Source organism: Scyliorhinus canicula, chromosome 4 (genome assembly GCF_902713615.1).
Source record: "Scyliorhinus canicula chromosome 4, sScyCan1.1, whole genome shotgun sequence".
Taxonomy (NCBI): domain Eukaryota; kingdom Metazoa; phylum Chordata; class Chondrichthyes; order Carcharhiniformes; family Scyliorhinidae; genus Scyliorhinus; species Scyliorhinus canicula.
In genome coordinates this window covers 236,192,684-236,205,236 of record NC_052149.1, presented here as the reverse complement: position 1 = coordinate 236,205,236, position 12,553 = coordinate 236,192,684, and the positions used below count along the sequence as shown (strand labels likewise).

At 43.6% G+C, this 12,553-nt stretch overlaps 1 protein-coding gene across 4 annotated transcripts in view; it reads left to right on the top strand.

The window, feature by feature from the left end:
* Nucleotides 1–12,553, top strand: part of LOC119965493 (protein diaphanous homolog 1-like) — a 421,840-nt gene that overhangs the window by 186,636 nt on the left and 222,651 nt on the right. For all 4 annotated transcript variants that reach the window (XR_005460521.1, XM_038796347.1, XM_038796349.1 and 1 more), the window contains one exon: nucleotides 1,631–1,810. Coding sequence is in view for 3 of the 4 variants with exons in the window: in XM_038796347.1 (XP_038652275.1) it covers nucleotides 1,631–1,810 (180 nt within the window). In the remaining variant the exon portion in view is untranslated. The remainder of the gene's footprint in view (nucleotides 1–1,630; nucleotides 1,811–12,553) is intronic.

The following is a 12,553-nucleotide window of genomic DNA, read 5'->3' as shown; positions in this document are numbered from 1 at the left end:
GCCCCCAACCAACGTCTTTAATCCCCATTGCTGACCGGCCACCCCTTTGTTACAATACCGACTCAGGGAGCCCAACAAAAGGTACCCACCACAGCAGAAAGACCAAGAGAAAAAATAAAAAATAAATAAATAAAAGCAACAAAAACAGGAAAAAGACCATCTGGGGGGGGAGGAGGGGATTTCTCCCCCCCCCCCCCACACAAAAAATACCCCACACGGTACCTTTACAACAGTAAACAGTCGACCAGCATTCCAGGCACAGTCGGCATCCCTTCAAACGGTAGTTCTCGGACTCTAGCTTGCGTCCGTGGGACCTCTTTTTGAGACCAGCCCCTGATCCCTTGCAAAGTCCATTACTTCTTCCGGCTCGGAGAAGTAGTGGTGTTGGCCCTGACGCGTAACCCATAGACGGGCCGGGAAGAGCAGACCAAACTTCACGTGCTTCTTGAACAACACCTCCTTAACTTGTTTAAAGGCTGCTCGCCGCCTAGCCACCTCCTGGCTTCGGTCCTGGTAGATGCGAAGAACACTGTTATTCCACGTGCTGCTCTTGGCGCTCTTTGCCCACCGCAGCACCTGCTCCTTTTCCACAAACCTGTGGAACCTAATCACCATGTGCCCCCTCCAGCTCCGGCGGTCGCGGGAAGGCTTCAGCCCCCATCAGCTGCATCAACAGGTCTGCCACCAACGCTGTGGCATCAGCTCCCTCAGCCCCCTCCGGGAGGTCAATGATCCTCAGATTTTGTCTGCGGGCTCTATTTTCCAGCTCCTCTACTCTGTCCAGCAGTCTTCTCTGTCTCTCCTTCAACCCGTCGACTTCTAGCGCCGCAATCGTCTGCGCATCCGCCTGCTCCTCCACCGCCTCTCCCAGCTCCTTAACTTTTTCGCCCTGGGCATGCAGCCTCTGGTTCAGCTGATCCAGTGCCTTCTGAAGTAGGTCCACGTTATCCAGCTTCAACGACTCAAAGCTGCTCTTAATAACCTGCAGCATGTTTTCCAACGCCTGCTGGGTCCGAGGTCTGTAGGTCCGCCATCTTGGGTCCCGGGTCAGCTTCCCCTGCACCTTGTCTTTGTCCTGTTTACGCTGCTTCCTGCTCTCCCACGGTTCCATGCAGCTCTGCCCGCACCTCCGTGGCCGTCCTTTCACCGCTCCACAATCCCGCAAAACCGGGGAACCAGGTCCTCGAGTCCCGCCGGAGTGAGAGCCCCCGAATGTGCGGCTCACTCACTCATTGCCGCAAACGGAAGTCCATTCACATAATTTTAATTTTTCCTAATCGTGCGTACAATGCTATGTGGAGAGAACAGGTGAATAGCAATCATTAGATAAAAGCAAATTGCTGCAGATGCTGGAATCTGAAACCAAAGAGAAAATGCTGGACAATCTCAGCAGGTCTGGCAGCATCTGTAGAGAGAGAAAAGAGCTAACGTTTCGAGGGTCATCTGGACTCAAAACGTTAGCTCTTTTCTCTCCCTACAGATGCTGCCAGACCTGCTGAGATTTTCCTGCATTTTCTCTTTGGTTATGGGAATCATTGAATGCCTCTACCAAAGAGATATGATTGGCTGAATGGCTGCCTCTGCTGGACTCTTCTGTTTGCGATAAATACTTTTGTTATTTTTACAACAGCTTGATTTGGAATTGACAACTCGACATGAACTCCAGGTGGAAATTAGGAGAAAAGAATCCGAATTTGAAGTGAAGGTCTCTGAGTTTCAAACAAAGCAACAGGTGCTAGAGACTGATAAAACCGAGGTGGAGACTAACAATAAGAAACTGCAGAACGAGATTAGTCAACTAAAGGATGAGGTAATTCACTCAAAATACTGTGTAACATGCTGCATGTTAACTCCCTGGAGTGCTGCAATCTCTCTCTAGCTTTCCAAATGTGCTTTAGTTTGGTAAGGGGTGATCGAATCAAGATGATTGAAATTATAAATGGATTAGGTAGAGCAGAAAAGGAGAAGACCTGTTGGGGAAAATGGCCAAGGCGTGGTGGTACTCAGAAAATTAGGGCCAAGCCATTTGGAGGTGAAATAAGAGATCCTTTTTCACACAAAGGGTGATGGAAACCTGGAACATTCTGTCTCCAGCTGAAGCTTTCAGGACTGCGAGTGATAGATCTTGTTGGGTGAGGTCACCTGGGATATGAAGCATTGGGAAGGGGAATTGAGTTCGGAAATAGATCTGACCTAATTGAATGACAGAAGAGGCTTGAGAGCGCTGAATAGCCTTCTCCAATACCCATGTGTCAATTTTTTCTTAATTAACTATTATTGGAGTGAATGTGAAGCGATGTATAAATAAACATTGTGACTTGTCCTAATACTTTAAAACAAACCTGACAAAACATCCTAAATATTGACTTGTACAGCTGTTTGATCATAAGATATGTTTTTTGTAACTGCCAAACAATGTTTGTTGATGGTAAAATCCAACTGGGTCAGGATTAAGACGGGCAGCATTTGATCAGCCATTTACAACCCACCATGTCCTCTGTTCTTTCTACTACGGTCAATGGCAAGTATGACCTGGGTAGAAGGAGAGTATACTGGGTGATCCATCAGCTACCCTGTTGTCTTCACATTTTAATTACCTGCTTTGGTGACGAGGATGTTTGTCTATCAAGAGTAAAAAATATATTTTGCCACCATACTGTCAAAAATGTAGCCTCTAAGCATTTTGTCATAGGAAACATAAAAATAGGAAAACGCTTTGAAAACACACTGATGACCGTCAGCAGCAGGCCAGGCAGCCTCTCGGAAGAAGACTTAGCCAGCAAACCGCTCAGATTAGAATCCATCATCAAAATTGGTTTTGACTTTGACCACGTCCCGGCAGTTAACATTGCTGCCGTCTGCTCTGATGCAGTCTCACCTGTTGAGTGTTTCCAAAACCTTTTTCTTGCCAGATTTTCACCATCTGCTGCCTATTTATGCTTTTGTGTAACCCGAGTTCAGTTAGTAGTTAATGGCCACGGTGTGCATGTTTCACTTGTGGCTGCCTCTATTCCCGTTGGCGGGGATATCAAAAGGGTTGAGCATTTCTTTCAGTCTGTAGCAGAAACTTGATCTCTTTAACAAACTTATTTTTAATGGATGTCGCATTTGTGCAGACATTCCTCTCATGATAATAATCCACACATGGTAAAACTGCGCCTGGATGCTTACTGTGTTTCCACTTTATAACCGATTAATATTTAGCCAGCCTGGGGCAAGAGTACATTCTTTTCAATCTTTATTAAAATGTTGTCTATTAATAGTGTCATGAAATTGCAGTCATATGTTTTTCAAGTGCATGCCTCAGCCCCATTTGTAACACTGTTTCCCCACCAGAATTCTGTTCACATTTATATAATATCTGACTGCACATCTCCTGGTGCGAGCAACCCAGGAGCGACCCTGATGGCAGTCCCATCTCGTATTTATTACTTGACCTACATATTAAAGCAGTATCTCACAGCAGCGGGTATTTACCTTTCCCCCTTTGCGTTATTCACTCCCGATGAGGGACAGCCAAGGTTTCAGCTTGCTAAAGCAACCCTTTATCAGACTCTTGGGTTAAAAAAGCAGTTCCTTTCTCGACGCTGCCAATTCTCCCACAAATTTGAACATGGATCATATCTCTAGTATTCCACACGGGTGAAGTACGTTAGATTCTTGGTTTTCTATTCCATGTTTTGAAATGAAATGAAAATCGCTCATCATCACAAGTAGGCTTCAAATAAAGTTACTGTGAAAAGCCCCTAGTCGCCACATTCCGGTGCCTGTTCGGGGAGGCTGGTACGGGAATTGAACCGTGCTGCAGGCCTGCCTTGGTTTGCTTTAAAAGCCAGCTCTTTAGCCCTGTGCTAAACCAGCCCCTCTAGGGTGTTTGGCGGTGGAAGAGCAAGGGATTGAGACTAGTTGGATCGCTCTTTCCAATAGCTGTTATAGGTTTGATGGATCAAACTACATCCTTTCGTCTCGAATGATTCTATGGTTCCTAACGCCAACTGATGAGTAAAGTGACCAATGGACCTCTTGCCTGCTTTCCTTGCATTTTTCAAAAGCTTAGCAATAGCTGACTTGTGAAATCATGAATTTGCAAAGATTCTTGGAATGGAAGCTGTCATATAGAATCGTATTGTTGCTCAGGATTTTCTGAAGCATACTTGGCATAAATACTTAGGTGTGGAAATTTGTCATTATCCTATAGCAAATCCTCAGTACTCCTTGCAGTACTCATTGAGTGGTCATTTAAACTCAGCTTCTGTGGTCAATGGGCGTGTTGATTAGCAGAGATTCAGGCAAGGCGCATTATACTTTGGTCTTCAAGAAGGAGACTTAATTTCTGACCAAAGACCCTTTCCTCTCAAAGTCCACCAACTACAACAAGATGACCCCTTTGGCTGAAACGATGGAGCAGGCACTGCACTTGGGTGCTGATACTTGTTTGATATATGGATGATAACCTGCTTCTCAACAGTCACCCTTTTGTTATGGTTCATCTTCATCCTGACTTTATTTTTTGAGTCAGCTTCTTGTAACTTCTATTGAACACCTTCCTCTTTCTAAAGCAAGTACTCTAAAACAGCTCTTGATATTTTTGGACATGTTGGGGATCTGCTTTAGAACTTCTTGCAGTGTCCCAGATTGCTCACTGGCTGTTCCTCTTGTGAAGGAAGGTGACGAGTAGCAGCAGCTGAATATAAATGGGAAGCTGTTGCAAGTGGGCACTGGTGGCACTATATGCCCAACCTTTAGGTTGCAGTTCCATCTCGAGACATTGTATCGTCACAGTTGCTCTTGCTGGTCTGGCAGTATGATCCTGCTGGTATTTGGAAACAGAAGTCCAGTATTTTATTAGCTATTTAAACCATTTGTCAAAATGAGATGTACTTGCCAACAGAAAATTAAAACTCTGAGCCTTCCTTTTCATGTGCATGTTAAGAAAAAATACAGTTCCCTCTAGTTGGAAGTGCACTCCAGAAAAAATAGATCAGTTCATAACATGGGACGGAAATCTTTGACAGAACGGAAGACTTTATTGAACAACTTTCGGAAATTATGCAGTGTTCTGGCAAGTGGAAGCCACACCTGGACTTCTAACCTGCCGTCTTCCTTTGTAGACATTGATGATCCTGCCTGATGTTTCCTGTGTTCACAGTTTATTATATGTAGCTATTTAAGGTGTGGGATATCTGTTCTCTTCCGTTCTGCTCTGGAATTTGCAGACCCACAGAATTCTGAAGTGTGGCCGCTCTGCCAGAGCACTGATCTCCCCCCACCCCCTCAATGGACTGCCCTCCTTTGCAGCTGAAAACTTTCTCATCTGCTTTACACAAATTACCATTCCAAACTTGAAGTCTGGCACGGGCAGTGGGATTATCTCCCAGGAGTTTATGTATAGCATGAAAACATCCCGTGTGCTACTCTAGCTACGGGGATTGTCTTTTTTTTCCTTTTGGGCAGCTTCCTTGTCTGTGGCAAGAATGCTGCATCTGTTCCTGCTGTTATTTCCCTTTCAGTGTATGTGATCCTTCCTCCCAAGTCACAATGGATAATGGGGAAGCAGAAATCTGCTCTGCATCATGACCATTGTTGGCCCTTGTTCTGGTGAATGTGTGTATTTAATGTGATTAATGTAGAACTATGCTGACTTAGGGTGGAGGTTAGAGATGAGCAGAAAAGTTAGTTTGTTTTGAGTCAAACTAACGTGTTTTTTTTTAAACCAAAAACTTAAATTTTCAGTGCTTCGTTGTGATTAGTAGATGCTATAATTTGTACTTCACTGCTGATGTTTAGGGAACAGCTGATTCCTAATGTTGCTGAAAAGATAAAAGAGAGGCAGAACCAACACTATTACCCAGTTTACTTTCGCAGCTGTTCTATTCACTGATCAAGAACAGTGCTTTTTTGTGCACTTTTTTTCTTTGGTGTTTAAAAAGTGCTGCCAGTAATGTTTCAGTCCATTTTTCTTTCTGCGTCAGCACAGTTTCGCAAACAAGTTCACTTTAAAAGTAGATGTTGGTTTGAGATGAATTTCTTTCCAGCAATAATGAACTATGCTTGACTTGATTATAGATTACTCTTATTTTCAATTAATTAGAATTGAGACTGCTGTTTTATTCAAATTGTTTGTTCCATGCTATTAGGCAATTCAATTTTTTTGGGTTTAAAATTATTTTAAATGAACAATAAATTGTTTGTTTTAAACCATTTGAGCCCTGCAGCCTGAAAAGTAAAACTTATCCAGAATTTTTAAATATCTTTCTTAAGCCATTGTAATTTCTTGTGGAAGCCGACAGATTTTGTCGGTGCCACATTATTTTTGAGGCTTGAGCAAGGTATTTAATCAGGAGTTAAAGTTGAATCGATCACTTTCGCGAGAAACATGCTCAACAATAGTTTCTTATAACAAAAACTGAATTAATGAGGTCCATTGCATTTGTAATCTGAGTTCATGTTTAAGTCATGCTTCCTAAATGCGCTCCCTCCCCTTTACTCCAGTCCTTTTAAAGCAAAGTTTCCATATGTCGTGCCTTTGACCTTTCATTCCTGTTGCAGCGCTGTCTGCACCAAATAGCAGAAATTCGGAGTGGCAGACACGGGCCATCTGGCCAACTGTTGCAAGTTGGCTATTATGGTACCATTGTGGCATCCAGAAAGCCGACAGCTTAATGATTGTAATAAACTAGGCACTAATGTAGAGACAGAATAGAGAAGAAAATACTTTTGTGAATTCCATAAGACATCTGCCCAAGCCTCCTGCATTCCACACAAACCCCATTGGATGAAGACACAGCTTTATCATGTTCGTCCATATGTTTGGCCAGGCCTGCTTCAACTGTTTTGCATTACAACGCTGTACCAAAATCCAGCTCACGGGAAGAATCAATATCGTTTCAGTAGCTCCAAGATATGTCATCCTGTGGAAGAGAGAATTTGAAAACCGAACTGCCCACCACGTTGAAATGAAAATGAAAATCGCTTATTGTCACGAGTAGGCTTCAATGAAGTTAATGTGAAAAGCCCCTAGTCGCCACATTCCGGCGCCTGTTCGGGGAGGCTGTTACGGGAATCGAACCGTGCTGCTGGCCTGCCTTGGTCTGCTTTCAAAGCCAGCGATTTAGCCCAGTGTGCTAGATGATGGACAATCTGGGTGAAAGAGAGAAACCAAGTGTATATCTCTGCTGTTAACTCTTGGCTGTCGACTGAGGCAAAGTTGTATCAGATTCCAGCCCACCTTAATTTGAAACGTTTTGTGTCCAAATTAGAGAAGAGCCTATGCCAGATCAATTTCCAGTCTGTTTCTTGTATCAAAGCTAGTGATTCCTTTATGTTAGTTGGGAGGGTAAATTGGTTGCATGCCTTGCGTAGTCACGAAGAAGAATTAAGCAGAACTTAGACAATGTAAAAATAAAATCTGCCTGTAGTTGAGTCTAAACTTGTTTATTCTCCCAAATAATCCATTGGCTCCCTTGTTTTCCAGCCTTTGTTAAATTAAAATAGATATCTGCTTGTACCACATGAATGAGAGGCATTCTGTCTTATTCTGATAGTGAAGGGCAACCGATTAAGATTGAAATTGAAAGAGAGATAAAGATGAAAAATCTCAATAAATGATCAGGTAATACCAGGCCCTGGTTTTAAATGCCTTTTTATATTGTTGGATAAAAGAAAGATTATGGGGGGGGGGGGAAGGAATTCCACAATTTTGTGATTTGAGGAGTTAACATATTAGATGGAAGAATGTTCTTTTTCACAACAAGGAGGCAGGGAGAAGGAAGCGTGCTCTGTTGTTGTACTGGCCAACAAATGGATTGAGCTTTCCACTTGCTGCGGAGAGTGGTTATTCCTATCAAGGTGACATAAACAGCAGCTTGTTGGCAGCGCTCTGAGCAGGATACTGAGAACATAGGAAATAGGAGCGGGAGTAGACCACATGGCACCTTGAACCTGCTCTGCCAATCAATAAGATCTTGGCTGATCGTCAGCATCTACTCCACCTTTGCGCCTGCGTGTCATATCTCTTGATTCCCTGAGAGACCAAAAATCTGTTTATCTCAGTCTTAAATGAATTCAACAATAGAGTACCAACACTCTCGGGTGGAGAATTCAAAAGAATTTAAAAATGTTTGAGTGAACAAACTTCTCCTCCTCTTAGTCCTCAATGAGTGGCCACTTGTACTGAGAATGTGTCCCGGTGTCCTGGATTGGCAGTATGGGGGGGGGGGGGGGCAACCTCTCAGTGTCGACCCTATCAACCCCCTTCAGAATCTTGTACGTTTCGATGAGTTTGATTTTGCAGTGCAAGATTGATGTTTGGCATGTAGATAAAAGGATTCCATGAAATGGTGTAAAATTATCCAATACCTTCCCGTGGGGCAGCACGGTAGCATGGTGGTTAGCATAAATGTTTCACAGCTCCAGGGTCCCAGGTTCGGTTCCCGGCTGGGTCACTGTCTGTGCGGAGTCTGCACGTCCTCCCCGTGTTTGCGTAGGTTTCCTCCGGGTGCTCCGGTTTCCTCCCACAGTCCAAAGATGTGCGGGTTAGGTGCATTGGCCACGCTAAATTGCCCGTAGTGTCCTAAAAAGTAAGGTTAAGGGGTGGGGGGTTGTTGGGTTACGGGTATAGGGTGGATACGTGGGTTTGAGTAGGGTGATCATTGCTCGGCACAACATCGAGGGCCGAAGTGCCTGTTCTGTGCTGTACTGTTCTATGTTCTATGTTCTTTGCCTCAACACTCAGCTATTTCCTTCTAAATGGTGCCTTGTGGATGCGAGAGGATGGGTTGATGGTAAATGAGGTCATGCGTTTTGGAACCGGTATTGATTTAGTTAAGTGTAGCTTTCATGGGATAAAAGTTTATTGGCACCCCACCCACTTTAAGCATTCGCTCCCTCCACCGATGCACAGCGGCTGTGATGTGTATCATCCACAAGATGCACTGCAACAATTCACCAAGGCCTCTTAAATAGCACCTTCCAAACCTGCAACTCTATCACCAAGAAGAACAAGAGCAGCAGGTGCACGGGAGCACCACCACCTGCAAATTCCCCTCCTGATCCACATGCCATCCTGCTTTGGAACTATATCGACGTTCCTTAACTGTGGCTGGGTGAAAACCCTGGAACTCCCTCCCTAACACGTGCTGTGGATGTACCTAGACCACATGGACTGCAGCAATCAAAAAGGTGTCTGAAGGGCAGTTGGGGTTGGGTGATCAATGCTGACCTAGCCAGTGCTGCCCACATCCTCTGAATTAATAAAAACAATGAAATGTTTTTTCACCTGCTTTTCATTCACCCTCCACCGATGCACAGCGGCTGTGATGTGTACCATCTACAAGATTTCATAGAATTTACAGTGCAGAAGGAGGCCATTCGGCCCATCGAGTCTGCACCGGCTCTTGGAAAGAGCACCCTACCCAAGGTTAACACCTCCACCCTACCCCATAACCCAGTAACCCCACCCAACACTAAGGGCAATTTTGGACACTAAGGGCAATTTATCATGGCCAATCCACCTAACCTGCACATCTTTGGACTGTGGGAGGAAACCGGAGCACCCGGAGGAAAACCACGCACACACGGGGAGGATGTGCAGACTGCGCACAGACAGTGACCCAAGCCGGAATCGAACCTGGGACCCTGGAGCTGTGAAGCGATTGTGCTATCCACAATGCTACCGTGCTGCCCCTTGCCAAATTAGATGCACTGCAACAATTCACCAAGGCCTCTTTTGATTTTTAATTCAGAATATTGTTTTGTTTCTGCATTTTTGACTGTGCCCCGATGAATGTACAATGGTTTGAATCAGCATCTGATACTCGCTTCAGATTTCATATCCTCTGAATTATTCAGTGATGCCTTCATAAAGCAATATTATCACCAAATTGTGAAAAGCTTTCATTACAGGAGCTGTTCCATGAACTGCCCTGGTGAAACCAGTGGAACATTGTATGTTTTGTTTCCTTTGCTGCATTGCACAGTCTATCCACACACCATAATGCTTCAACACTGTCTCAGCTCCTCACCTCAGTATATTAGAGGGGCACTGCAGCCAACTTGGTGTCCTTTGAGAAGCAATGACTCATTTGCCAGAAGATTTTAATTGCACCAAGACTGCTAATCTGCAATCTTGATGACCCGAGTTATAAAAACACATTTTTTGACTTTTAGTTACTTGTGGCAAGAAATCATTGTTTTTTTCTTTCCCTGTGAAGTGCAGATAACGATGTTTTCTTTGCTTCAATATAGAAGAATCAATGCAAACACCTTGGTTAATGTACGAAAAGACCAGTCCTTTCTGCTATTGTTATGAGAAGCTTCTGTTCTGAACAGAATCCCGGTGTAAAAATAGCATTCCACTTTTGTGACCCTTTATGCTTCGACCTGTTCAAATTGCATCCAAAAACATAACGTGAGAAATTTGCTTTTGATTTCCTCCACTCCGATGATGTAAGAAAAATGAAATTCTCTCAACGAGTCAAAAGTGCTTCCATTTTATAAATGACACTATGACTATTGATGCGAAGCTACATGTTCTTTCATATTACATACTGGTGTTCAAATGAAGACTTTTTGCAGCATCACTAGTTTAAACCCCCCCCCAGGGAAATTAAAACTTTATACTTTTTCAACTTCCCCTTCCTCCGAATGCCTTTTAAACCCAGGCTTGGCATTGTGATGTTTTCGGTTTGATTTACTCTTCTCTTGTTTTCTGGACTCCTCAATTGAAATGAAAGTACAGAATTTAGTGCTCTATATCTTAAACACGAAATAGAAGCTTGGGTAGACTGACATTTTTGAGCCTGCTCCGCCATTCTCGGGTCATGGCTGATCTTCTCTCTCAATTCCACTTTCCTGCCCTATCCACAAATTCCTTGATTCTCTTGGAGATCGGGTAATCTTGGTCTTGAATATGCTTATATTCTGATTTCTAAAAGGTATGGGTAAAGTGCCATCTAAAAGGTTACTGTGATGTGGAGATGCCGGCGTTGGACTGGAGTGAGCGCAGTAAGAAGTCTTGCAACACCAGGTTAAAGTCCAACAGGTTTGTTTCAAACACTAGCTTTCGGAGCACTGCTCCTTCCTCAGGTGAGCAGTGCATAGAAAGCTAGTGTTTGAAACAAACCTGTTGGACTTTAACCTGGTGTTATAAGACTTCTGACTAAAAGGTTACTGCACAAGCTAAGAACTCATTGGGGTGATATACCAGCATGAATAAAGGATTGGCAAACAGGCAACCAGAGTCTGGATAAATGGGTAATTTGCAGATTGGCAAATTGTATAGGTCATTGGTGAGGCCACATTTGGAGTGCTGTGTGCAGTTTTGTTGTCTATGGAGGGAGTGCAACGAAGGTTTACCAGGCTGATTCCTGGGATGGCGGAGCTGTCATACGAGGAGAGACTAAGACGGTTAGGATTATATTCATTGGGTATTTAAAACAGTGAGCAGGGAAATCATAGAAACTCATAAAATTGTAACAGGATTAGACAGGTAAGTTCAGAAAGTGTGTTCCCGTTGGTGGTGGAGTCCAGAACTAGGGGTCATAGTTTGAGGATAAGGGGTGAACCTTTTAGCACCGAGGTGAGGAGAAATATATTCACCCAGAGAGTGGTGAATCAATGGAATTCGCTACCACAGAAAGTAGTTGAGGCCAAAACATTGTGTAATTTCAAGAAGGAATTGGATATAGCTCTTGGAGTTAAAGGAATCATGGGATATTGAGGGGGAAGGTTGGATATGGGGATTTAACTTGATGATCAGCCATGATCATTATGCATGGCGGAGCAGGCTCCAATGGCATCCTGTCTATTTTCTATGTCGCTAGTGGGTACCACATGTATTAATGCTGGGGTCTCAACTAAATAAAATCTATAGTAAAGATTTGGATGAAGGGACCAACTGTATTGTAGCTAAATTTGCTAGCAATACAAAAGATCGATAAGAAAGCAAATTGTCAGAAGGATATAAAATGTCCGCAAAGGTATATAGATAAGTGAATGAGCAAAAGTTTGGTAGATGGAGTGGGAAAATGTACTGTTATGTCCAGATTGGTATGTAGAATAGAAAAGCAGCATATTATTTAAATAGAGATCGACTACAGCATAAAGAGATCTGGGTGTCCCTTGTACAAGAGTCACTAACAGTTAGCGTGCAGGTACAGCACATAATTAGGAAGCAAAATGGAATGTTGGCCTTTATTGTGTGGAGTCTGGACTTGAAAAAGTATAGAAATCATGCTGCTGAAGGTACAGGGCTTTGGTGGAACTACACCTGGAGCACTGTGTGCCATTTGATCTCCTACTTGCATTGGAAGCGGTTAAGAGAAGGTTCAGCAGGTTCTATTCCTGGAGGACTTGTCGTATGAGGAAAGGTTTAACAGGTTGGGCTTATCCTAAGTATGAATGGTGATCTTCTTGAAACATAAGATGCTGAGGGGGCGGATGTTGCGAGCATGTTTCCTAAGGGGCAATTTAAAACGAAGAAGCATAGTTTAAAAATTAGTGGTCTCCCATTTAATATGACAAATGAGGTGAATAACTCCAGTGAATCTAAGCC